This window comes from Melozone crissalis, unplaced genomic scaffold, assembly GCF_028551555.1.
Source record: "Melozone crissalis strain CALT ecotype California unplaced genomic scaffold, PUWL_Pcris_2 ptg000107l_1, whole genome shotgun sequence".
Lineage (NCBI taxonomy): Eukaryota > Metazoa > Chordata > Aves > Passeriformes > Passerellidae > Melozone > Melozone crissalis.
Window position 1 is genome coordinate 3,253,519 of NW_026535884.1, and position 27,783 is coordinate 3,281,301.

Genomic DNA, 27,783 nt, shown 5'->3' on the forward strand with positions numbered 1-27,783 from the left:
GGCATCCCATAGGTGGATGTTTTCCCCCAAGAAGTGTTTGGATACCATGGTTGTGGGCAGGTTGCTGAGCTGGCAGCGGGGCTGAGCACTCACACACCAACACTTCAGTCAATCCAGCTCCCATGAAAGAGCAGAAAAAGTGCTGGGCAGGAAGGCTGAAACCTCAAAAGCCAGGGCTGAGCCAACATTTCCCTCCTCACACCCAGCAGAACTCAAGGAGCAACAGCAGCAAACCACACAGAACTCTTTGAAAGAGATCCCAGAGGTGTCCAAAGTGCACCCTGAGCAGCAGGCAGATAAATCCTGATGCCATCCAGGTGAACTTAGGCAGCACCTGATAACGTGAAACTGCAGCAGCCCCCTGCATGTGCCATTGGGAAGGGCTCCTGCTTTATCCCCTGTGATTTCTCACCACTCTCACCCCAAAACCCTGCAGGTCACAGCCACACCAACAGATGTTGCAGCAGCATCACGCTCCCAGCCACGCTCCTGAGGGATTTCTGAAAGCTGACAAATTGATGCATTTTGCGCATTTTAAAAGCGAGTCTTTGTGGAAGTTCTCGTTTTGCAGGGAGGGCAGAGCTGGCTCTGGGTGTGTTTGAACAGGCTGGCTCTTGCTGGGAAACTCTCCACGGAAAGAGTTAAGAGGGAAAAACAGTTGTGGTGGTGTAACCCCGGCCCTGCAGCCCGGGATCCCAGCCGCCTGGGAGGGTTAAGCTCTATTACTTCTGGTCCCTGACACTGCTAATGGCACTCTCTGACTAATTGCATTTCTATACCTCCACATATGGCCGGGCAACAAGTGAGCCCTTTAATCAAACAGCTTCATCTACTTCTAATTAATTCCATTTCTATGCCTTTTTAAGAGCACAGGAACATACAAAGATAGAGATGGTGGAGCACGTTCTGTGCTCTGCTCAGGATGTGTCCCCACCTCACACTTCCCGTGCTATCGAAACAGGACAAACCCTGTGGCAGGGAGAAATGATGCTTCAGAAGGCTAATTAATTACTTTATTATACTGTATTATTCTATGTTATATTACATTATATTATTTTACATCTAAACTGAATCTGCCAAGCACTCAACTGCTCTGAATCTTGTGATTGTCACCCTCAGTCCCAACACATACACACCAGGCCCGGATAGGCCAAGGAAACAAAACTCCATCACTGTGGGTAAAAAATCTCCATATTGCATCCTCCTTGGGCACAAACACAGGCACAGCAAATGAGATAAGAATATTCTTGGGAAGAATTGTGCCTTGCTTTTCTCTGTGAAGAGAAATGTGGGGATATACACTTGGCCCTGACAGACAAAACACCATCACTCTGGGTAAACAATCTCCATGTTGCATTGTACTTTTGCACAAACACAAGCACAGCAAATAATAATAATTGTTTTTCCTTTCTCTGAGGTTCAGAGAATGTGAAACCCAGAAATATTCTTGGGAAGAACTGTGCCTTCCTTTTCTCTGTGAAGAGAAATGTGGTGACACCATGCCTCACTTGGCTGGGCCCGCCTGGACTGAGGTTTTGACTTTTTTGCAATGTGTTCTTTCAATAAATGAAAGTTTAGGGGTTGTTTCACATGGTGATTCCAGAGATCAGATCCCTGTGTGCACCCTGAGATCTTTTCTAGCCACACAATCACCTTCCACCAAAGCCCAGAGTGGAATCATTTGTGATTCCCTCAGTTGATTTGGTGTTTACCACTGGGTTTAATCAGTTTTTGTTCCATCAGAACCAGCACTGGCCTTGCTCTGCTGGAGCTGAGGGACGACTGTGGCATCAGCTGAGCAAACAGAGGGGGATGTTTGCACACCCAGACCCAGCACAAAACCTTCAACCCGAGCTTGGAAGGAAATGCTCATTCCTCCCTGACAGTTACTTCTTTGATAAAACAGGTCGATGTAGGAGGAAAAACAAACAAAAAACAACAACAACAAGAACAAGAAAAAACCCACCAAAAAACCCCAAAAAACCAACAGAAAAACCCATCAAAACCACCCAAAAATGCCTAACCCCCCCCCCCCAAAAAACGGAAAAAAGCAAAAAATTAAAAACCACAAAGCAAAAAAAAACCCAAAAAAGCACAAAACTACCCAAAAAACCCCAAAAAACCCCCAAAACAAAACAAAAAAAACCCCAAACACAAAAACCCCCCCAAAAACCCAAAACAATAAAACAAACCACCAAAAATAAATAAACGCCCCCCCAAAAAAACAAAACCAAAAAACCCCCAACCCCCCCCAAAAGCCTAAAAAATCCCCAAACAAACCCCAAAACCCCCCAAACCCCCCCAAAACGCAAAAAAAAAATCCCCCCCAAACACAAAAAACACCCCCAATAAAACAAAACAAAAAACCCCCCAAACACCAAAAATAAAAAATTAATAATCCACTGCTCTGGCTATTTAGGAAAGGGAACCAGAGCTGCCTGTTGCAAAGGTATGTATGCACAAAAGGCACGATAAGTGGGTGCTGAGCAGTGAGGAGTGGCAATTATCAGTTGCACGTATCATTAGAGTCCCTCAACTTTTCAATGGCATGGAGCTCCCCACGCCGTGTTTGCTGGGCCAGGTAAAAGGGGACTCTTAATACTGTGCAAATATGACTTAGCAAAGGACTTTGCTTTCTCACCTATTCTCGGGCTTTTCAAATCAACATTATTAATTGGTGGCTTATCGGTAAGTGCTGTCTGGCAGTTAAAGGATGTTTCCACCCAGTGCAATGAATACATAGAAACTCAGCAATGTCAGCCACAAGGACAAAGAGCTGCCATGTTGAAACAGAAAAATGCTTCGACACCTTCAGTCTTCTTTGTAAAAGCACTGAGCATTCCAGCATTCGCTTGCAGCTGTTATTTCATGTTCTGTCATCGTTGTTTTAACTTAATATATTAATTCAGAATTCTGGCTTACAGCTGTAACTATTAGAACTTCTAGTTTTTCCCTTCCTTCCTTCCTTCCTTCCTTCCTTCCTTCCTTCCTTCCTTCCTTCCTTCCTTCCTTCCTTCCTTCCTTCCTTCCTTCCTTCTCTATTTCTCTCTCTTTCTCTCTTTCTTCCTCTCTCTCTTCCTCCCTTTCCTTCCTTTTCCTCTGCTTTTCTGCTATCCAGGAGCGTACAACCACACATTTTAGAACCCGCACCAACTGGTTTCCATGCTGGATAACTCAGCCACTTTCAGCCCCTCAGATCACCTTGCTCCCCACCTGCCAGCTCTCCTGAGCACCAAACCCACTTGAAAACGGAGAAAAATGTTCGGCTGATAAGGAAAACCGAACACAAAGGGCACGACACTTCCCAGGCACCATTAAAGGGAGGCAAAAAGAGCCTAAAAAGAGAAGAAAAGCTTTCAGTGCCCCCAGCTCGCATTTTCCCCACACACGTGCAGGAATGAAAGGATACTGGGGCTGCTGCCTCCCTCTGTCACTGATGAACAAGATAAACCCAGGAGCTCCGTGAAAACCCGAGTGGTGCCGCTGCCCCTCATTCTCATGCAGGATTGTGGAGATCCAGGCCGGCCTGGCAGGTATTTGTGTGAGCCTCTCTGCAGGGACAGGGATTTTATCTCCCCCCCAGAGAGCCTGCTCAGCTCTCAGCTATTCCAGGGGCTCGTTTTTCTCAGCCTCCAACCCAAACCTTGCTCCTGGGCTGGTTCCTCCAAGTCCAATTCTGTGAGTGACCCTAAATGCAGAATATGAATTTCAACTGCTTCTTTTACAGTATGATATTATCTTCAATAAATTTTCCTCTACAAGCACAAAATAAGATAGAATTCATTTCTTTAAAGGACATCTGCTTATCTTCAAGAAATTTTCCTGTACAAGCACAAAATCAGATCAAATTCATTTATTTAAAGGACTTCTGTGCCACCACACTTTGCTGTTTTATAAGAGCAGACCTGTGAAATGAGATGCTCAGTAGCTTTTTTTTTTTCTTCTTCTTCTTCTCCTTCTCCTTCTTCTCCTTCTTCTCCTCTTCATCTTCTTCTTTTCTTCTTCTATATCATCTATATATCTATATCTATATCTATATCTATATCTATATCTATATCTATCTATCTATATTATTGGTATCTATTTCTATGTCTATGTCTATAACTCTGAAATAGCAATGCCTTGGAAAAATAAACCTGATTTTAATCCCACATTTCCTACTCCAGGAGTGTCCAGTTTGTACCTGGGTTTAGCAGGGGATGCTCTGGGCTTTGCAGGAAAGAGCAAAGGAGCACATGGTGAGCAGCAGAGCTGGAATGGAGGGTGGGACACTCTCCCAACCCCAAGTTTTTCTTGGCAAAGGGGCTGGCAAATCCAAACTGCCAGGAATAAATTGCTGTTGGAGCTCGAGGACATGTTGGAGTCATCAGCAGACACAGAGCCTGAGGGGAAGGATCTCACTCAGGACAGCACAACCTCCTTAGGAAAAATTGCACATCCTCCCTGCTCGGCACTGCAGGAAAGCAGGAGAATAACCTGTGGCATTCACATTGTCTGAAAAATCCCTTTGCCCAGGATTTTCCTCCTGGGAAGCTGCAAAGCCTCAGAGAAAATGAAAACAATTCTTATCTCATTTGCTTCTCCTGTGTTGTGCTCATGTGGAATGTGTTTGGAGATTGTTTACCCACAGGTGATTGTTCCATTGGATTCTGCTGTGAGTTGTTTTCACTCTTTGGCCAATGGGGGCCAAGCTCACTCTGGAAAGAGTCACGAGTTTTCATTATTATCTTTTCATCCTTCTGTAAGTATCCTTTCTGTATTCTTTAGTATAGTTTAGTATAGTATTATTTAATATAATATAATATTATAAAATAATAAATTAGCCTACTGAGAACATGGAGTCAGATTCATCACTCCTCCCTGCCACGAGGATCCCTGCAAATCCAATAATAACCCTCCAGGATTCCTCTGCTCCCAACAGGAATTGAGGGGAAGAAGAGCCAGCCAGGCAGGAAAAAGTGATGAGGTCAGAATTAGGGATATCCCTATCCCAGACAGAGCTGAGTGTCCAGCTGAGGGTTTTTCCTGGGATGGGTTTACAAGGGAAACCCAGCCCCAGCACAGATATTTTCCAGGATTCACCTATTTTAAGATTCTCATGACCAGGAAATGATCAATCTCCATTTCATGGCAGCTGGAGCTGAGCAAGAGACTGCTTGGATTGGCCAAGATAACCAGGAGAAAAGTCCAGCTTATTTTTGGGCAGCACTGCAGAAAGAGGAGAAAAAGCTGAAGCAGGTATTAAGGGAAGAGATGAACAATGAAAGATTTTCCTGGTTTTACATATAAATATTAGTATTTGGAAGGGCAAACATTGAAAAAATTAAAATTCCTCTTGACTCATTTTTAAATTGAATATTTCAGGAAAGAAGAATTCATCACTGTCCTAAAAACTACCTTGAGGCAGCAGCACTGACACAAATTTCCAGAGTTTTCCCAGAATTTTGTGAGGAAGAACCAACATTGTAGGGCAGAGGAGCTGAAACTGAAATTCCAGTGGAAACTCAGAGAAGCAATTCCTTTAGGAGTTGCAATTTATTCTTCTGGAACAGAAGGAATTATTGCACCAAGCAACGGCTGAGATGTCCTGACAGCAGCAGTGCAGAACTATCTCTGCAGCAGTTATTAATGAGCTGGAAAAATGCTGGGCAGCAAATTCACCTCCCCTCCCCAAGGCCAGAATTCATGGCAGCAAATCCCTAAAATAATCAGCTAACTCCAGAAGATTAGGAGAAGGGATGCCTCCAGATGACAGAAGATTTCTTAATTTCACTTTACTTATAAGGTCATATTAAGCAGGAGGAAAATTTCCTCTGAAATTTATAAATTAGTTTCTAATCTATTCCACAGCTTTTGGTATTTCTGGTCTATATTCTGTGTTACAGTCAGAAATGAGGAGGGGAAAAAAGTAATAAAAAAAATGAATTGCTTGGGTTTGCCAAGAAAGGATTTAAGCACTTAATTTAGACTCTTCCTGCTGCTATTATTATTATAATATCTATATTTATATATATATTTATATACATGTTTACAGAGCTGAAATTTCCAGAGGGAAATGAACATCACAGAGGAGTTGACTTGTAGTGATTACTTTTCTTTATTTGCCTCCCTAAACTGTCCTGTGAAAAATAAACTTGGTTGTGTTGTTTCATTTTTTCCAGAACATGTATTTTAACATCTCATAGAAATCTAGTAGAATCTAAAATCAAAATCTATCAATATGTATTGTTGTATTGTGGGACAGCAGTCTCACTTTCCCTGCTCTGCAGAACCTTGATTTATGAAAAATACATTCTAAAATATGAAAAAATACGTGCAAAATATGAAAAAAAAACAAAATAAAAAAGTATTTTTTGTTATGTTATGTTATGTATATTTATATTTAATTATTGTTCACTGGCACCCAGTTCTCTGTGTTCTGGCTTCCATTTTTACAGCAGCACCATCAGGGCTGGACCCAACTTCAAGTCCCTCTGGTGTTCCTCACTCCCATCCTCCCCTTTCCTCCCTCCCCAGGTTTTCCTGCTTATCCAGGGAGCTCCAAATTCTCCTTCCAATGGGATTAACGCAATCCTGCAAACCCCTCAGCATCCCAGGGGAGCTTCATGGAACCATCTGCCTTCTCTAAGGTATGGAACCACACAATAAAACCCAATTCCAGATTCTCTGCTGGAACAGGAGCCTGTCCTGGGAACCACACAACAAAACCCAATTCCAAATTCCCCAGTGGAACAGGAACTTATCCTGGGAACAACAAAATAAGGTATGGAATCACACAACAAAACTGAATTCCAAATTCCCCACTGGAACAGGAACCTGTCCCCCAATTCCAGAATCCCCAGTGGAACAGGAACCAGTCCTGGAAACCACACAATAAAACCCCAATTCCAGAATTCCCACTGGAACAGGAACCTGTCCTGAGAACCACAAAATAAGATATGGAACCACACAATAAAACCCAATTCCAAATTCCCCAGTGGAAGAGGAGCCTGTCCCCCCAGTTCCAGAATCCCCACTGGAACAGGAGCCTGTCCTGCAAACCACGCAATAAGGCATGGAACCACACAATAAAATCTAATTCCAGATTCCCCAGTGGAACAGGAATTTGTCCTGGGAATCACACAATAAAACCCAATCCCAGAATCTCCAGTGGAACAGGAACCTGTCCTGGGAGAGATCCCACCTCCCACCCTGAGGATTTTTCCCTGTCCTGGGAGTGATCCCACCTCCCACCCTGAGGATTTTTCCCTGTTCCACAGCAGAACCCAGAGCTGGTCCAGGGCAGCCCCCTCCTCTGCCTCTGTATCAGCTCCCAGCCCACCCCAGAGGTGATTGTGCATCCAGAGCTGACTGCAGGAGCTGATTCCAGCCAAACCCTCGTGGCACACTCGGCCCAGCACCCCAGGAGGAATTGCAGAGCAGAGGGAGGGGAGGGGGCTCTGTGTGTGTGTGTCTGTGTTACCTTCCAAGTTACCACACATCCCCCAAATCCCACAGGCTACCATTCCAAAATTTGTGATGTTTTGTCTACTCTGGTGATTTAAGGTTTGTCAGAAAATGTCAGAAAGGCCACGGGGCCAAGGGCTTCCTGATGACTGAGGATTTTCTTTCACATGACCTTCCTGAAGTTGATTTTGGGCTCCAGACAGTGCTGCCTTCAGCTCTGACAGGGGCCGGCTGGCAGCAGATTCATGGGGATCTCTGGGGCATTCTGGCATTTTCTGACTGAGCTGGGGCTGTAATGCCTCCTAATCATCCAGAATATTGTTTCACTGGAGGGGTGGAAATGCCAGCTCCTCGCTTTGGTGAGCAGGGAAAAGCAGCCTGGTGCAAACAATTAAAAACAGCAGCGTTGAGTGCTGGCATTCCATGTGTGATAGTGCACGTGACTTTTAGCAGGGGAGCACTGAGTTTTATATATTTTACATATAAAATGAGTTTTATGGACACAGAGAGAAAAGGGGGATTGGGAGAGAAATGTTTGTGATCAAACTCTTAATTTGTGTTCAAACTCTTGTGTTCAAACTCTTAATTTGTGTTGAAACTCCTAATTTGTGTTCAAACTCTTAATTTGTGTTCAAACTGTTACATCTGTGATTGTTCCCACACACCCCAAGCAAAGGGAGCAGGGACCAGCACGTGAGGGTTTTACATTATTTAGGAAACTCCTGGTTATGAAAAAGTTTAGGAGTCTTGAATTTGCATGTGTTATTGGCATAACTGACTCAGCCAAAATGTCTTAATGAGTCTTTGTGTCCTAATCACAGAACCATGGATTGGTTTGGGCTGGACCTTAAAGCTCAGCCCATCGCACCCCATTCCATGGCAGGGACAGCTTCCACTATCCCAGGTTGATCCAAGCCCTGTCCAACCTGGCCTTGGACACTTCCAGGGATCCAGGGGCACCCACAGCTTCTCTGGGCATCCTCTGCCATAGCCTCACCCTCCCAGAAAAGGATTTTAAATCATTTATTCTTCCAGCTGTCTCCTCACCCCCACAGAAATGCAGTTTCTGACTCAAACCCAGCCCAAAGTCTGTGTGTGTCTGTGCTTGGGATGCGTCAAAATGACAAGGTGGCCTCTCCTAAACCTGCCTGGAGTTTAGGGGCACTTTTATATGAGGGGATGCTGCTGTGGCACCCGAGCCATGTGTGGGAGCAGCTCAGCAGCACGTTCTGGACACCTCCTGAGCCCCAGCAATGCAGGGGAATCAGACACAGGTTATAAATCATATAAATCAGTGATGGGGGACAGCTCAGCATCACAGCTCCGGGGTTTGGAGGATGGAGGAGGAGAAGAACCAGCTTAACTCACAGAAGGATCTTATTTAGAGCTGCGAGGTGTTCATACCCTGCCCAAACCCCGCATTATTTGCCAGGGAGAAATGGGAATTTGCCATTAACCACTTCATAGCCTGCAGGTGTGGGAGCCCTGGGACAGCCCCTGCTCTGCCTCAGCGTTCTGCAGATATGGAGAGAGCAACCTTAACCACTCCTCTTAACTTGGCCTGATTTATGGGCTCCAAACCCCCCCGAGATCCCTTCATGGAGCCATTTCTCATACCCACACTCACTGAACAACCCAGCCCAAACATCTGTATCACAGAAATTCAACACACAGTGTTATTCCTGCAAAATAATTTAACCATCACTTTCTCCGTTGACTTTTCTGTGCCAGCCTTGCACCTTTTTTTTATTTTTTTTTTTTTTTACTTTACATGCTTCATTTCAGCAAAATCAAGGATGCAAACTTCTTAGAAGTACTTAGTTTCCATGGAAACCTAAGCTGACCGCAACATTATTGTTCTCAAGAGGGAACTGACTTTACTATATGTTCATTCACTGAATTAATGGACTCCTGGTTCTTTTATTAGCAGCTCTCTAACAATAGAAAGAGAGAAATGTTATAAAAAAGACTCTCAGACAACTGTCCACTCTTTTGTCCAGGGCTTATTGGAATGACGCAAGTCTATTCAGGAAAAGATTATAAAAATCAACTCAAAGCTGCCTGTGTTTGTGGCTGCTAAATATACCTTTATTTCATAAAGATACAACCTATAAAACAAGGAAATTAAAGCTCTTTTTTTAAAGTAGTAACTGTGAAGCAGCAGCCCTGGAGAAATGGGGCTTTAGCTCCCAAATCTGGGATTGTTGCCCCCTCCCATGGGGTTCTGGACCATCTTTAACCCCCAATTCTGTGTCAATTCTCATCCAGGATGAGGATTGTGCACAAACTGGAGGGGGGAGATTCTTCAATACACAGAAAAGTGAAGAAAAAAATCTCTGGGAAATCCTCACTGAGAGTTTGAGAACACCTTCCATGAGCTGGGGATAATATGTTAATATATCCCTGTTAAGTGCAGAAATGCAATTTGTGCTGCAAAGGCAGCAACTCGGAGCAGGCCGGATTCAAATCTGCAATTTGAAACATTTCAAATACGGGTCAAATCTGCAATTTGAAAAATTGCAAATCCGGTTTCAAATGTGCAAATGTTTCAAATTTAAGAAATTGCAAATCCGGCTTCAAATCTGCAATTTGAAACATTTCAAATCCAAGTTCAAATCTGCAATTTAAGAAATTGCAAATCCGGGCTCAAACTGCAGATTTGAAGAATTGCAGATCCAGGTTCAAATCTGCACTTTGAAAAATTGCAAATCTGAGTTCAAATCTGCAATTTGAGAAGTTGCAGATCCGGGTTCAAACCTGCAATTTGAAACATTTCAAATATAAGTTCAAATCTGCAACTTGAAAACTTGCAAATTCAGGTTCAAATCTGCACTTTGAAAAATTGCAAATCCAGGTTCAAACCTGCAATTTGAAAAATTTCAAATCTGGGTCCAAATCTACAATTTGAAAAGTTGCAGATCCAAATTCAAATCTGCACTTTGAAAACTTGCAAATTCAGGTTCAAATCTGCACTTTGGAAAATTGCAAATCTGGGTCCAAATCTACAATTCGAAACATTTCAAATGCAAGTTCAAATCTGCAACTCGAAAACTTGCAAATTCGGGTTCAAATCTACAATTTGCAACATTTCAAATCTGCAATTTGAAACATTTCAAACCCGCAATCTGCCCTCACAAGGCTCAGGCTTGGGGAGTTTGTCCTGCCCAGTAATTGCTGCACAAAAGACAGTGAGCAGCTCCCTTGCTCTTCCCTAACTACCTTCCTGAGTGCTTATTGAAGTCTGATTTCTTACTCCTCTGGGTCATCATTCATCAGCCCCCAGATCCCACCGGGAGAGCCCGGCCAGACCTCTCCACATCCCTCCTTGCCAGGGGCCATTCCTGACGGCCCCGTGAAATGGAAAATGTCTTCACAGCGACCCGGCGGGACGGGCCGCGGCCATAATACCCAAATAATCATTTGGCAAATTATCATAATTATCAATCAATCATCCCCGTGTGAACAATGTGCTCCTGAAGTATCAGATGGTTCCTGTGACCTGTAGCATTTTGGATATAATAATAAACCCGGGGAGATTTATGGCCCCATCCCGCTTGCCGCGTCTGCAGCGGCAAAACGCTCGTTGGGGTTTTGCTTTTGCTTTAAAGCTCAAAGCTTTCCCCATACCTGGGTTTCTTTTTTGCTCCTTGATGATTTTTTAAAAGGCCAAAATTTCTGGGCACACTCAGTTTTCTTTCACACACAGTTTTCAAAAATTCACTTTATTTTTAAAAAGAAATCCGCGTGATTTGCAAGTGCAGAATAACCGCGCTGCTTAAATTGCTTTTACTCCACAGCCTCATCAGCGTTATATTTACAGCTTCTAATATTTGGCAATGTAGGAATGAGGCCAGCCAGAGGAGGAGGGGGGAAAATTGGTTTTGTCTTCAGTTTTTGTTGTGTTTTGCACAATGCCAGATTGAATCCAACCCTTTTGAAGCCGATAGCATCTCCCGCTCCCCGTGCAGCACATTCTTGTTAATGGATAAATTCAAGCTCTCCAGAAAGTCAAAGAATAAATTTAAAGCCTTTTGCCAAATGCCTATCCTATTGGATTTTGATAAGACGGCTATTGAGCTTTAATAATGTCTTCTATCCTTTTTCAGCTGGCCCTTAACATGTCTCTTTATTTGTCCCTAAAGCCTCTTCAGCGATGCCTTTTTATTACAAGTCTCTCAGCTTGCTCTCAGGGGAGACAGGGTCGACAAGAGTGATAGATAGATAACTCTATAGATTATCTCCCACAGATGTTTTCTCTCCAGTAGCCCCTCAGGCTATTCCCTCTAAGTAAACAGAAACTAAATAGAGAGTCTACTGAAGAGAGAAGTCCCTGAGGTCCCTTGTCACCACGGTCAGAAAAACAGCCCGGCCCAGGGAGCCCTGCATACACACAGAGAATCCTACCCCAGCATTCTGGAGCCCCCATCCAAAGTGACCCTTGGAAGGGAGAAAAATGCATCAGCTTGAGGGGAAAAAAAATAAAAAAATGTGGTGTGTAATGGGCACAGGCCTTGCTGGAGGAAGCAGAAATCTTTCAGCTCAAAGTTAAAGGAAAATGACAACGGGGACAATGACACCAAGGTGTTTGCTCAGTTTATTAAATGCTTGGAAAATTCAGAGGGAGAGGACACTGAGCTGCTTTCTAAGCAAAATAAACAGAGTGCAGGGGTATGGGCTGGGAAAAAGACATTTGGGAGCAGGGGACAGTAAACCCACAGGTATTACTCGTATTTTTATCCCTGAGTGTCCTCATTCAGGTCACTAAAAGAACTAAAATAAGTGACTTTCCTGTTTTAATATTGCTTCCAGCACTGATGATTTAAAATTAAACAAACAAGATGAGGAGCTTGTGTGTATTTTTTTAAGTTAAACTAAATTTCAGCCAGCAAAGGTGATATAAGGAAAGCTTGTTAGGTATACACCTCATTTCAATCCATGGAGCAGCATAGACATATAAAATAATCCTGGATATGGGTCCTTCAATGACATTGAATTAGTCCTGTCAGACAATCACTAACAAAGAAATCAGCTTTGTGGTGTTAGTGGTCCCAGCAGAAATAACAGAAACATGAACCAAAAAATACTGGATATGGTGAGAAATACTTATTCTTTGTGCTCCAAGCCAAAAAAAATCGCTGTTTTCTTCGACTACAAAATAAGCTCTGCTGTGCTGCAGACTTTTCCCTGCCTTTCAGTTCATTAAAGTTATGTAAAAGAGTGGTTTTTCCCTGGGAGCTTAAGAGCAGAGATGATTCTGGGGTCAGTTTTAAGCAGAGTTTGCTTCATGCACATCTCCCTACACGTCTCACTGCCATCACCTTCCCTTCCCTGCTTTTTCCTGGTTTTACAGGTTTTTCTCTGCATTTTGGGATTTTTTTTTTTTTTTTTGCTCTTTCTAGTCCTTGTTAGTGCCCAATTCTGAACCTGGGATGCAGCAGTCAAAAGAGCCACTGAAATTATGGTCTCTTTGCTCCCCTCCCAGTTTAAATCAGGCCACCCACTCCAGTTACATTTGTCTTCAGTCACCTTCTCGCCACCAACTCATCTCTGAAGGAATAGGAATAAATTGAAGTCAAATCTCAACCATTGTGTCTTCAGGGATATGACAACTGAATGATTTAGAGAGGGCTGGAAAAGGAAATCTGCTCCCGAGAGGGTTTTGTGCCACTGGAGCCAAATGCCAGAGTGCTACTTTCCAAACAATTGAGAGATCCTACAAAAATTGTCCAGAGTGATTTCTCATTCTTTAGTTTTCATTTTCTCCTGACTGAAAAGCTGTCTCACAGTAGTCTTTTCACAAGCCATAAAGTTTAGACTTGAACTCTTTACCTTACTGCTCTGACCTCCTTTACCCCAGCTGTAAAACCCTACTGCCCATCCTTCAATAAATTTATCACCTCATAAACTCCCACTAGTGCTTCTCTACAATGCATTTAAAAGACGCAAATGGAAGGCCAGGCCTTCCCCCCTTGTCAAATATCACAATTGTCCAGTTTTATACCTGCTGCACGGGGAAATATTTAAGGACACGGCGTTTTCCAATGACCTGCGGTTTTTGTAACAATCCCCCTTGAAATAAAAGCACAAAGTTTAAATACAAACCCATGGGTTGAACATATAAAACTGCCAGACTCGTGTTTCCCTGCTTCACACAACTCCTGCTCTCTTTGGGGTGCTGCAGATCCTGGAGGTGGGGATGGAGAGGGTTCATTTGTGATATTGTAATTAAAGACTGAATAAGAATTAGCTGAGCTGTGGAGAATCCCCTCCATCCTTGTGGGAGCTGCGTGGGCATAATGAGGACCTGCCACCTTGTCACCACGTCTGTCCAGACAAAGGGATCCCACAGAGGCAGGGACAGACACCCCATGAGTTATGGGGGTGCCCAAGGTAAAAAGTTCAGCCGCAGGTCCCTGGCGAGGTCATGGGATGTTTCCTCTGAGTCTTGGAAATAAAACCTAATTTTTTATTTTTTAACAAGCCATACTGGACATGTGTCTAATCCCTTTTCCCAGCCTGTCTCTGGAGCCTGGCAAGGATTTTATTTCATTCTGGCAGAGGGAAGCAAGGGATTCCTTTTAGTTTCAAGAGCGGAGAAGCAGCAGGGCCTGAAGGATGAGCAGCAAAGGTTCAGCCTCAGAGATCTCCTGTCACGGACACATTTTATGAAAAATCCTTTCCTTAGGATTTTTCCTCCTGAGAAGCTGGGAGGCCTCAGGAACAAAATGTAAACATTGATTATCTGCTGCTGTGGAATGCAACAGGTGCATCTGTGATTGGTCTCATGTGGTTGTTTCTAATTAATGGCCAATCACAGCCCAGCTGGCTCAGACTCTCTGAGACACAAATCTTTATCATTCTTTATTTTTCTATTCTTAGCCAGCCTTCTGATTAAATGCTTTTTCCCGTTCTTTTAGTATAGTTTTAATATAATATATATGATAAACTAATAAATCAAGCCTTCTGAAACATGGAGTCAGATCCTCATCTCTTCCCTCATCCTCAGACCCCTGTGAACACCATCACAATTTCCCACTCCCAAAACTTTCACAAACAGGACAGTGAACATCCTTTATCAATAACTGCACATAAGAGTCACAACAGCTCCTTATTTCAGAGAGGACACACAAGCTGCAGCCATCGAGAGGCTCTAATCAAACCCAACTTGTGAAGCTTTAATCAGCAAAGCTGTTAACCAACAGATCCACATGGGACAAAACGTCATTTCAGTGTTCTGAGGGTAACCCAAACCCAAACAGCAGCCTGGCCACCCAAACGTGTCATGCTGAGCTCCAGTGGAGCCCAGTGCATTTTTACAGATTTTCTCTGCTCCAGCTGGAGCCCCACAATGTGATGAGAAGCCCCATTAATGCATCACATGGGCTCAAATTTATCCTTTCACAGACTTATTCCTTTTCCCTTGGACTTCACATCAGCCACATTTGATGCTGAAGTGACCTCCAAAAATTTAGCACTTCTAACAAAGGACCAACATTTTCTTTTACTGGAAAAGAGGTAAATGAGGTTTTTCGCTTTGGCCAGGCGGCTGTTTGTGTTGTAGCTGAGTCAAGGAACACCTCAAACTATTATTTTCTCTTTCATAATGATTGGAATCACAAAAAGACAGGAAAATACGCCAGCAGAACCACAACACTTAATCCAAAAAGGCAACAGCAAACACTGGAAAACTTTTACGATGTTATTGCCATCAACACCTTGGTTCAAAAGGGAGGGAAAATCTCCAGGTGCATTTCCAAGCCAGGGAATAAAACAACTCCCACAAGACTGAGCCATGTCCTACCTTTTTTATATTGCCCTCCTGGGAGGTCACCTCGGGATCAGTCAGTATTTGCTAAGGAAAAAACAGAATAAAAACAAAATTCAGTTGTCTTGCAGCTAAGAATGTTATAAAATAATAGAAATTTATATTGCTGTAATGAGGATGAGGGAGAGAATGAATAAATATTTTATTATTGATAATAATGGCCAAAACTCACAGCTGCACCCAGATGTTGGGGAAGTCTGATGGAGGGTTTTCAGCAGGACTGTAATTTAGATTTTTTTGTATATATATATCTCTCTAAATTACAGTTCTGCTGAAAACCCTCCATAATAATACTACAATTATAAATTATAATTTATAAGAAAGTGCAGGTTAAAGTAATATTTTATCTATATAAAATATTATTATAATTCATAATTATAATGTTCAATACTTATAATTAAGTATTGAACATTATAATTATACTATAATTATTAAAAATTAATATTTTAATAATATACAATTACATAATTCAGCACATTTTATTATATTTATTTAATTTAATTAATATTTAATTAATAGTTAATTACATAATTAATTTGCTAGCTTACTATAATTAATAATTTATATTTCTATTATAATTAATTATAATAATATATATCTATAAAATTACAAACAAAAACAAGCAAAAACAAACAAAAACAAATAAAAATAGAAACATTTTTATTTCTTTGTTTTATCTATTTTTGTTTTGTTGTATACATCCTTGGGAAAGCAAACTCTCTGTGGCACAATGATTAGTGAAATGGGGCCAAAATTTTTGTCTATTGACTTAAGGAGCTAGTCCTGCTGAATATAATAAATCTAACAGTGCAGTGATAATATTTGCATAGTTATGTGAATTAAAAAATATTATACATATATATATATATATTAAGGTTTTCTGCCACTTCTGTGAATAATTCCCTTAGCTTTGGCAGACAAGGATGGGTGTCGACAACAATGGCACTGAGGGAACAGGCACCCACAGGACCCAATTCTCAATTCTGTCCCAGGATTGATTCCCTCTGGAGCAGATCCTGGGATGCTCAGGCCCCCCCCCAGCGCTCCTTAATTCCCCCTCCAGCCGAGGTGTGGTGGAACAAGTCATTAAATCGCTGCTGCGCTCCACCTCAGATTAGCTGCAGGTCAGCAGGCATTCAGGGAGGTCAAGTACCTCAGCCCTGCATCCCCTGCATCCCCCTGCAGGGTACACAGGGACCTGATCCAGCCGCGAATTCCATCAGCTCCCGCAGCTCTGGGGGAGCTGAGGGGGCTGAGGACAGACAGACACCCAAGGACACACAAGGATGGGGGTGCTCAGGGTGGTCAGGGCTCCCCCAAGAGCTGGGGGAGGTGGTTTGGCTGCCAAAGAGCAGGCAAAACCTCCAAGGAGAGAGATGGATGTGGAAGGAAATGCCGGTTAAATTGGGGAAGGGGAGTTCAGGGGTGCTCAGGGGTGCTCGGGGCCCCCAGAGATGGAGAAGGTGATTTGGAAGGTGGTTCAGCTGCCAAAGAGTAGGCAAAACCTCCAAGGAGAGAGATGGATGTGGAAGGAAATGCAGGTTAAATTGGGGAAGGGGAGTTCAGGGAAGTTCAGGGAAGCTCAGGGGTGCTCAGGGGTGCTCAGGGGGCTTGGGCCTCCCCCAAGAGCTGGGGGAGATGGTCTGCGAGGTGGTTTGGGAGGTGGTTTGGCTGCCAAAGAGCAGGAAAAACCTCCAAGGAGAGAGATGGATGTGGAAGGAAAATGCAGGTTAAATTAGGGAAGGGATGTTGAGGGAAGTTCAGGGGTGCTCAGGGGTGCTCAGGGGTGCTCAGGGGTGCATGGGGCTCCCAGAGCTGGCGGAGATGATTTGGAAGGTGGTTCAGCTGCCAAAGAGCAGGAAAAACCTCCAGGAAGAGAGATGGATGTGGCACTAAAATGCAGGTTAAATTGAGGAAGGGATGTTCAGGGAAGTTCAGGAAAGTTCAGGGAAGTTCAGGGAAGGGAAGTTCAGGGAAGTTCAGGGAAGTTCAGTTCAAGGAAGTTCAAGGAGAGAAGTTCAGGGATGTTCAGGAAAGGAGAGAGGAGAGGAGAGGAGAGGAGAGGAGAGGAGAGGAGAGGAGAGGAGAGGAGAGGAGAGGAGAGGAGAGGAGAGGAGAGGAGAGGAGAGGAGAGGAGAGGAGAGGAGAGGAGAGGAGAGGCCCCAGTGCATTTTAGCAGCTGAGATTTTGGCACAGAGCTCCAGGCCTGCTTTGGCCATGCCCAGGTGAGCTCGACTGATTTACAAATTTCCAGCCCTTTGCCAAATCTCCAGCTCAGCTGCACTAACAAGAGGCTGTGTTTCCATGGGAAGAACCCCAAACCATTCCCTGCTTTACACCAGCTCTAATGGACATTGAAACTGCGGTTTCCAAAGTAGCTGAGAGCAAATAGGATCAAGAGGCAAATCCCAGAGCCATAAAAATTCTGTGTTCCTAGCCTGGAACACCCTGACATGACTGGAGTTAACATCTATCCTGCCTGTCCTAGATGTCACCAAGCTTCCAAGGAATGCTGACTGCTCCCAGTGTGTTCACCAGGAACCAACAATCCCCCAAAATTTTGGAGAATTAGACCATTGAACTATCAGAGCTGAAACAGAAATGCAAAACGATCCCAAAACATCCATGGGGATGAAGCTGCCTCCAAATGAAGACACCTCCCTGTAATTATTATTGCAAAAATAATAATCGCAAAAATAATAATTTTGGATACAATCAGAGAAGTGTGTGCAGTCAGAGTGTGTAATCCCCTGTCCAGCAGCACCATAAACGTGGAGGGGAAAGAAAACTCCAGTGAAGTGCAAATTGGGCTGTGGTGGAGCCCTGTATAAACAGGCTTAAGAGTCAGGAATTCCTGAGTCGGAATGGAGATGCCAACACAAGCTTCCTTTTGTTGGTTTGGACAGAGCTGTGCTCAAGGGGCAAGTTCCTTCTCTCAAACCCTTTTTTTCCCCCTTTTTAAAATTCAAAATAGCAGATCCTGAATTTCAAAGTTCTTAGAGAACAGGATTTCGGTGAAAATATTTCATCCATGTTCAAAAATGGTGATTTTGCTGAAAATCCTCTGCAGGATCTTGCTGCTCGTTTGGAGTATTTAAAAATGGCTGGGTTTTGGTATTTGGTGAAATCCCTTTTGAGTTCCCATTATTACAGAACTTTTGGGGGGAAAACCCCTCAATATCGCAAAGAATTTTAATTTTGATGGAACCATCTCCACACACAAACTATGAGAACGTGGACAAATAATGGTGAACATGCTGGTGGTGCTGCATGGCCTCGATGATCTTAAAAGTCTTTCCCAACTTTAATAATTCTGGGATTCTATGGGTGAAAAGGCATTTTAGCAGTAGTGGGAGAGCAGGAACTGGTTTAGATTAAATATTTCATCCTTTCTTTACACCTGATTTAAAAAAATATATATCCAAGGTGTTATTGTGGGCCAAGCTCTACCACAGACCATCTGCATTGGCTTGGACACATCCCAACGTCCTGAATGTCCCATTTTCCCACTCCGGCTGTGGGATGGCAGCTTGGGATGCTGTTGGCACCATCCACGTAAGGTGTCTGTGGAGGAGCAGAGGCCAGAATTCCAAACCTCCCCTTGCCCAGCCACTGCCAGGGCTCTGAATGAACCTTCAGAAACCTTTCTGGGAGCTGAAATTGGTGGCACCCAGAAACTGGTGGCAATTCCAATCAGGGAATTGGTGGCACACATCAATTGGTGGCAATTCCCACCAGGAATTGGTGGCACCCAGAAATTGGTGGCAATTCCAATCAGGGAATTGGTGGCACCCAGAAATTGGTGACAATTCTCACCAGGAATTGGTGGCACACATCAGTTGGTGACAGTTCCCACCAGGAATTGGTGGCACCAGGATCCTGCCCCAGTTACACCAGCTCGGGATGTGCTAGAATTTTCACAGAGCCCCCTGAGTGTACACTAAACATGTCAGGGAACACCATGTGATTCTTTTTGAAGAACAGTTTACAAGCTGGCATTCTCCAGCTGCAGTTAACCCTAATTTGATTACATTACTGAGACAGATCACAATGAGCTTATGTAAATAGTAACATTATCCATTCATTCCCCCAGGTCAGATAAATTGTCATTTAGGGGGGGAAGAAAAACCCCAACCCAAACTTCAATATGCATTCAGCAGGGCATGGTGCATCCAGCAAACTGAGGGTGACAGACTGGGACCTGCCCCTGCTGCATCTCTGGATTATCCCTCTAAAATCTGGATTTTAAAGGCATATTTCCATCTCTCCGGTCCCACACCTCACCTCCTCCCTTCCTTCATATGATATAATATATAATATATAATATATAATATATAATATATAATATATAATATATAATATTTCATACTTCATACTTCACACTTCATATTTCATATATATTACATATTATATATTACCTATTATATATTATATATATTATATATAATATACATTATATATATTTAAATATATAAAGGAAGGTCTTCTCCAAGAAAATATATATATATATATTTAAATATGTATATTCAAACACACCAACAACCCACAGAACCACAGCACTGATGTGCATCTGTAGAAAAAACAGATATGGGAAAAAACCCACAGAAAACCATTTCAGCACTTAAACATTCAGTCTTTCAGCCCTATTGTTAAAATACAGGAGGTTTATAGCATTTTCTGACCAACAATTTACCAAAATCTTTCTTTTTTTTCTGTAGTAAGCAAATCTTTGAGCCCTATTAACTTGAAATTTTCAATATCCTGCCTTGGGAATTTGAAGTGAATGTGCCTGGAATTGAGAGGGAAGGGAGGAAAGCTCTTCTCTGAGGGGAAGAATTTCCTCTCCTTGCTGCTGAGGGAAGGAGGATGAAGAGCACAGCTCTGACTGGCAAGGAACAAACCATGGGCTGAAAGGAGTGGAAAGAATAAAAAACCATTCAGTGCTAAAGGCAACCCCAGCACAATTGGGAACACTGGGGAGCAGCCAAGCTGTGGTTTGTGGCCCAGGAACAGCCTGCAGAGCCCTGCCACTCCATTTTATAACCATTTATTTGTCAGCTGGAAGCCTGGTGCTGCAGGGAAAAATGTGTGGAATTAGGAGGGATCCAGAGCACAAAAATTCTGGAAATCTGCTGCAGGGAACACCTCTGCACTCGCTCATGTCCTGTGTGGAACCCTCCCTGTTCTCTGAATCCCAGGAGAACAAAATGCAGTTTGCACAGGTGACTCAGAGCAGGTTGTTCCAAATGGTTTTCAAAAGAAAGGAGCATCCTAGATCATCATTTAGCATGAGATAGTGTGTTTCTACCCACAGACCAAACCTCAGGGAAATGTCAGGTGAAGAAAAATGGATGTTCAAGAACAAAGACGTGGAGAGACCTGTGATCTCCATACATATCACAATTTTATCACTGATTTTTCAGTCCACAGCTCCTCTGTGCCATGGGGATGGAGTTAACTGCAGCTACCAGGAAGTCAAACAGGATCTAATGGAGAGAATTTGCAGTGACTTCGAGGAGTTGAGGACTTGAGACTTCCAGCCAAGACAAATACGAGAGGGGACTGATTAGGAAATGTCACCCTTCCTCCTGCCAAGCACTCAGGGCTGGTGATAGGAGAGTATTAAATATAATCTCGCAGTCTTTAGGGGCTCTTTGATTTTATATTGCATTCTTATCAGCTTCTAAAAGTCCAGTGTTAATGAGCATGAAAAACTCAATTGGTAGTTTGGCAGTTTTGCCAAAATCAAATGGAGTTCATTCAGTCCTGGTCTGTGGATCCAGCTGGAGATGCCTTTCCCTTTCCTAAGGAACCTCTGGCTGCTCTTTTTCTCCATCCCAGCAGTCCAACATCACCTTTACAACCAGTTCTTTGTGACCACCATTAGGAAAAAATGGGTTTTACCAATAATCAGAATTATCCCATCCTTGGAAATATTGAAGGATGAAGCTCTGAGCAATCTGAGCTAGTGGGAGCTGTCCCTGCCTAAAAAGGGGTGGGAAAAGAGGAGATTTAAGGTTCCTCCCAAGCCAAACCATCCTGGGATTCCATGGATGAGGTTTTAAAGGACCCAGAAGCAGAGATAAAATATTTGCACTATAACACTCCCCCAGTGAAGCCCCTTTGCCATGACAGCAGAGCAGGTCCCAATTAACAACACAAACCTCCAAGTCTGGTATTTGGCTCACTTTCTGCCAGAAAAAAATATGTGTAACAGTACATATGAGGGGAAAAAAAAAGTTTAAATTAATTATGATTTTCTATTTAAAACCCCCTTGCAGATATTACCTCCATGTCCCTTTCTCCCATAGAGAAATTCCATATATATATATATATATATATATATATATATATTTTCCATATAAATCTAAATCTAAATCTAAATATATATATATATATATATTTTCCATATAAATCTAAATCTAAATATATATATATATATATATTTATATATATATTTATATATATATATATATTCTAAAACTGAATTCTGGAAAGATTAAAGAGACTCTACTCACACTGAGCAGTGTGTGCAGTCTGAGGATTAAAACAGAATTTGCAAGGATCAAATTGTATCTGACTTGCTCAGTTTGTTCATCTCCAACCTGAAACCTGCCTGGCACAGACTGTTGTGCTAAATAAATTCAATAAAACACAAAGTTTTTGGACACAAGGTACTTTTGCAGTGCAAAGCAGCCGCATCTCCACTGTAAGCACAGAGAGAACAGCAGTGGAGTGGAAGTTTAAGGTCATCAGCTCTAAATTCTGCCTGCCACAGGCCCACATTGCGCAATCACTTAATGTAGCCAGAGCTATTTATTACCCCAGCAAAAAATCATCTTGAGGAGTGAAGTGCAATGTTTTGGTCAACAGATAAAGCCAGGCTGTTGGTGGGGATGTAAATGGATTGGATGGTTAAATTCATCCATGATCCATCCATCTTTTGTCCTCGACCCTTTTTAGTTATAAAAATGACCTTGGTATTGACAGAAGAATATAAACGAACTTCCCCTGCAGTTCATCTATTGATCCCCCCTCTGCTCAGCTGATCACTAATAATCATAAGTGAATAAAGAGGGGCTGTGCATCATCCCCCTGTCGGAATTCAGGGCATCCCTCTGGCTGTCCTGCATTGCCCAAACCCTGCCAGGGGGCTCAGAGACCCTGGCACAGAGCCCAAGACTCTGTGACTTTGATTATGAAAAAATTACCAACCTTATATGAGGATCTGCAAGCCACGAAACTCTTAAGTAGAATAATAGTTAGTTTGTGTTTCTTTTCCATGCTAAGCACAAGGAGCAGCTTTGCTGCTGTGTGTGCCACTCTCTGCCCCTTGTTCTGGAGCTGCTCAGAGATAGAGAAAGGATTTACTCCGAGGTGGAAAGTGAATTTAGAGAGGAACTCCCTGTAGTACCACTCTGTGCAGGCAAAGAGAACAAGAGAGGACAGAACAGCATTTTGCCTCCCTTAATTCAGAAGTGACATTGTGCAAATGATGCTCTCTAGAAAGAGAAGTTAATGGGGAATTATTCCATAATAATTTCCATCTTATTATTTATTATTGTTAATAATAAAAGTATATAAATATATATAATAATAATTATTATATAAATAATATCTAAATATAAAATAACAAATACATAAATATATTATATTTCTGTAAATATAATATAAATATATTTGTATGATATTTATATTATATAAATATATTTATATACAATAGGAATATATTATATATTTATATAATATGTATAAATATAATATATATTATTATATAAATATAGTAATAAATATATAAATAATATATAAATATACACTATATATTTAATATATGATATATGATATATGATATATGATATATGATATATGATATATGATATATGATATATAATATATAATATATAATATATTATATATAAAATAATATATAATATTTTAAAATATATGCATTATTTATTATTAATAATAATAAAAGCTTCAGACACCAGCACAATCAGCCTTTTATTGGGAAGGCATGCAGAGCTGTTTTATCTCAGTTGATAGGGCTGCCAGGTGAGCTCCCTTTTAAGAGCTGTAGAAACAATCTCAGACAGGACTGGATAATATTTTGCTTGGAATGATAATATTGTGCTTGGAAAAGGTCAATATTTTATTTAATCAGTAAGACAGAGAGTGGGTGGCAATTTCAAGGCATTTTCTTGAGACTGGAATTCAGGGAGTCCCAATGGAAATGAGATTTTGCTTTTTTTCCCCTTGGGTTTTGGGTGACTGGAACCCCGTGATGAGAAGTGAAGGATGTGCTGAGAGCTCCTGAAATGGGGAAATTTGAAGATTTTAGCTCATTATGATCCCTTACACTGCAGATGCCACAGGCACTTCTCCATTCCTGATGGATGAGGTAGGAGACATCCACCTCAGAAACTCAAACCTGCTGCTTTCCTCTTCCGAAACAGCACCAGGGAGACACCAAACATGGATTAATCCACCTCAACAGCTCCTCTGTGTCACCCACTGTCCTGGAGATAAATCAGTTCTGGTCCTGGAATCTCTGCACAAGGTTTTCCTGAACGGTGCCAAAACGGCCAAGAGATTCTTTTAAAAAAATCCATTATTATCCTTAATAAATCAGTAAAGTGCCATTATTATCCTTAGCAAATATCTCCATTTATTTGCTGTTGGTGTTAAACTGGGTTCTACATTTGGAGCTTCCTCAGAACAGCACCAGAAGAAAAAGAAAAAAAATCCATTTTTAAATATTTCATTAAAGGTTTTAAAGAGCACACACAGCCTGTATTGTTACCCAACACTCCAAGCAAGTTCTGAGGGAAATCTTGGGAGATCCAGCCCCGAGCATTGATTACAAGGAGTTTTTAATCTCGTGCCAAGAGGAACATTGAGGTTATAAGATGTCTCCACAACCATCTTGCCAAATAGCACAAATGTTTACATCTTCCAAACTACCACCAATAGATCATAGACAAAGAAATGTCCATAATGTACCCAGCTGCTGGAAACAAAATGTATTTAAGCCACTGAAGAGGGTTTAATGAAGTAAAGCATTTTTGTAACTGCCAGCTCAAAGTAAATAATCACTGATGTGAGCAGAGTTAAGAGATCCTGACTGGCCAAATAATCTCAATGTGCCATCGAGGAAGCTGCTGCTTTGTGGGAATAACATAACAGCACTTGAACGTTCTCATAAACTTGGGGCTTGTCTTCCTCAACACCCTGCGCCTCCTGGGACTGGGGGAGTGCAAAGGGAACTTTCCAGCACGTGCAGAACCAAAGTACAAAAGGTTTAATTCACTATGAAAAGTCTGAGCTGTTTTAAAGCTCAAAACAAGCAAAAAAGAAAAGGTGAAATGCCTGCTTTGAGTGATGCAGAAATGCAGGAAATAGATTTTAGAGAATTCTCAAAGTTTTACAAAATCTCACATAGCATTTATCTGTATGCAAACTTTGAGAGAAAAAATAATTATTTAGAAATCCTGCAGAATAAGACAGACATTATTAAGAGAGAAATACAACTAAGGTTTCAAAAAACAGCCTTAAAAATAAGACTGGATACTTTAAAGAAATAGAACTATGAAAGATCCATTGCAGCATCAAAGTACAAAAGGTTTAATTCACTCTAAAAAGTCTGAGCTGTTTTAAAGCACAAAACAAGCAAAAAATAAAAGGTGAAATGCCTGCTTTGAGTGATGCATAAATGCAGGAAATAGATTTTAGAGAATTCTCAAAATTTAACACAAAATCTCAGCTTATATCTGTATGCAAACTTTGAGAGAGAAAATACTGACCTAGAAATGCTATAGAATAAGACAGACATTATTAACAGAGAAATAGAACTAAAGTTTCAAAAAATAGCCTTACAAATAAGACTAAACATTTTAAAGAAATAGAACTATGAAAGATCCATTGCAGCATCAAAGTACAAAAGGTTTAATTCACTATGAAAAGTCTGAGCTGTTTTAAAGCTCAAAACAAGCAAAAAAGAAAAGGTGAAATGCCTGCTTTGAGTGATGCAGAAATGCAGGAAATAGATTTTAGAGAATTCTCAAAGTTTTACAAAATCTCACATAGCATTTATCTGTATGCAAACTTTGAGAGAAAAATACTGACCTAGAAATGCTATAGAATAAGACAGACATTATTAAGAGAGAAATAGAACTAAAAACAAGTTTCAAAAAATAGCCTTACAAGTAAGACTGAACACTTTAAAGAAATAGAACTATTTCTAGACCCATTGCTGTATCTCTACATCAGAACTACATCTCTAAATAAGAAAAAACACTAATCTGGCATAAAAAACGCCTGATTCAAACTAATTCAGACAATTCTTTTGGGGTTTTTGGGGAAGAATTTGCTCCATAACTCTGCACTTCAAATCTTTGGGGTTTTCACATTCCTGGAATCTTTCCAGGGTGGGTGAGCACAGCCAGGGGCTTTTCCCACCCAGCACACACCTCCACTGCTTTGATTTATCTGATTTATCTGATTTATCCTGGCACTGCCCTGGACATTGTCCTGCAGGTATGGGAACATTTCTGCAGGAGAAAAGGAACATTTCCATCCCCTTTTTCCCTCTGTCCTGACAATCTGTGTGACTTCCACACTTTCCCATCTTTGAGATGCACAATGACCTGGGCAGGTGAGCACAAACCATAAGAACAGCCAAAGGAGGAACAACCCAGCCTCACTTTTGGTTTTCACTTGTGCACATGTGAAAAAACAAAAAAAAAGCTGATATTCTGTATATTCTGTAGAGGGAGGCCTGGCCCTGCAGATTTTCTGTCCTAAATCACTCAAAAAGAACAAACCAAGCAGCATTTGCAACATCATCTCACGAGCCATAACAGCAGAATTCAGGTCCCAGGGATGAGAGTTGCTTGCACTTATTTCTCACAGGTTTCCTGCAGTCTGCTTGAATATGAATTTGACGGCTTTGCTTTTTTCCCTGCAGAATATAAAACCCCTTTTCCTTGCACCACATAATTGTGTTCCATGGCAGAAGTGGCATCCATCACTGCCCCGCTGTCCCCTGCCTAAAAGATAAAACATCCACAGGGTAATAAATGTCAAACTATGATTATTGATGCTTTCAATTAAATTGATTATCTATTTGAGGTGCAGAGCAGGGTGATTTATTGCTGTCTCTTTAGGTTGCACTTGGCACAACAGCAAGGTGGGTGAGCCTTTGGATTGTTCCCATGGGTTTTCTATTAAATCTGATTTTCCAGAGGTGGCTCACGACCACTCCAGTGCTGAAATGGCACCAAATCCAGGTGGGAACATCCTGGGTTTTGTTATCTCCTGGAGCTTGGGAAGCAAGAGGGGAAAATAGGAAATTAAAACTTTCAGGTGTGGAAGGAGAGGAGATGCCTTTGATTTACATCCTTCATTTCCAAATTGGCATTTGCAGACTGCATTAAACACAACCTGTGCATAATCTGGAGCTGTGCTGAGCTTGGAGCTTGGGAAACAAGAGGGGAAATTAGGAAATGAAAACTTTCAAGTGTGGAAGCACCAGAGATGCCCTTGATTTACATCCCTCATTCCCAAACTTGCATTTGCAGACTGGATAAAAAAAAACAACCAAACCTGTGCATAATCTGGAGCTGTGCTGAGCTTGGGAAGCAAGAGGGGAAAATAGGAAATTAAAATTTTCAAATGTGGAAGGAGATGCCCTTGATTTACACCACTCATTCCCAAACTTGCTTTTGCAGACTGAATCAAACAAAACCTGTGCATAATCTGGAGCTGTGCTGAGTTTGGAGCTTGGGAAACGAGAGGGGAAAATAGGAAATGAAAATTTTCAAGTGTGGAAGCACAGGAGATGCCCTTGATTTACATCCCTCATTCCCAAACTTCCATTTACAGACTGAATCAGACAAAACCTGTGCATAATCTGGAGCTGTGTGAGCTCTCCCCAGCCCAGCAGAGATGAGATGAGATGAGATGACCTTCGGCTCGTCACTGCATTGTGTTTTTATTCGTTTCAGATAACAGGAGCTATAAAATTCAAAGCCATTTGCTCCCCAATGATAATCAGCAGCTGCTTCACAAACAAGGCTCTTTTTGTGGAGCCACGGGGTGACCTTTATCTGATCATTCCCTTAGAGAAATGCCTTTTGTGGCTGGGCAAGCCAGGAGCACCTTCCACTGGTTCTCCAGAGCACAGCACACTTTGGCTCAGCCTGCTCCAAAAAGCAAATTTGGCTCAGACCCAGGCACAGCCTCAGCCAGCAATGCTTGTTTTGGGAAGTGCCAGAAAATTTAGCAGGAGAAAATTATAATTCTCTTAATGTGCTGCTCTGCCAGCAGGTAGATTTAGAGAATTTCAGTAAAAAACTCATGAAAAGAAAAGGAAAAGGAAAAGGAAAAGGAAAAGGAAAAAAGAGAAGAGAAGAGAAGAGAAGAGAAGAGAAGAGAAGAGAAGAGAAGAGAAGAGAAGAGAAGAGAAGAGAAGAGAAGAGAAGAGAAGGAAATGAAAAAGGAGGACAGGAAAGGGA

The 27,783-nt window shown here is 41.9% G+C and overlaps 1 protein-coding gene across 1 annotated transcript in view; it reads right to left on the bottom strand.

The window, feature by feature from the left end:
• Window positions 1–27,783, bottom strand: part of PRDM16 (PR/SET domain 16) — a 291,343-nt gene that overhangs the window by 125,461 nt on the left and 138,099 nt on the right. The window contains exon 3 of the mRNA XM_054291927.1: window positions 15,248–15,298. Within this exon, the coding sequence (XP_054147902.1) occupies window positions 15,248–15,298 (51 nt within the window). The remainder of the gene's footprint in view (window positions 1–15,247; window positions 15,299–27,783) is intronic.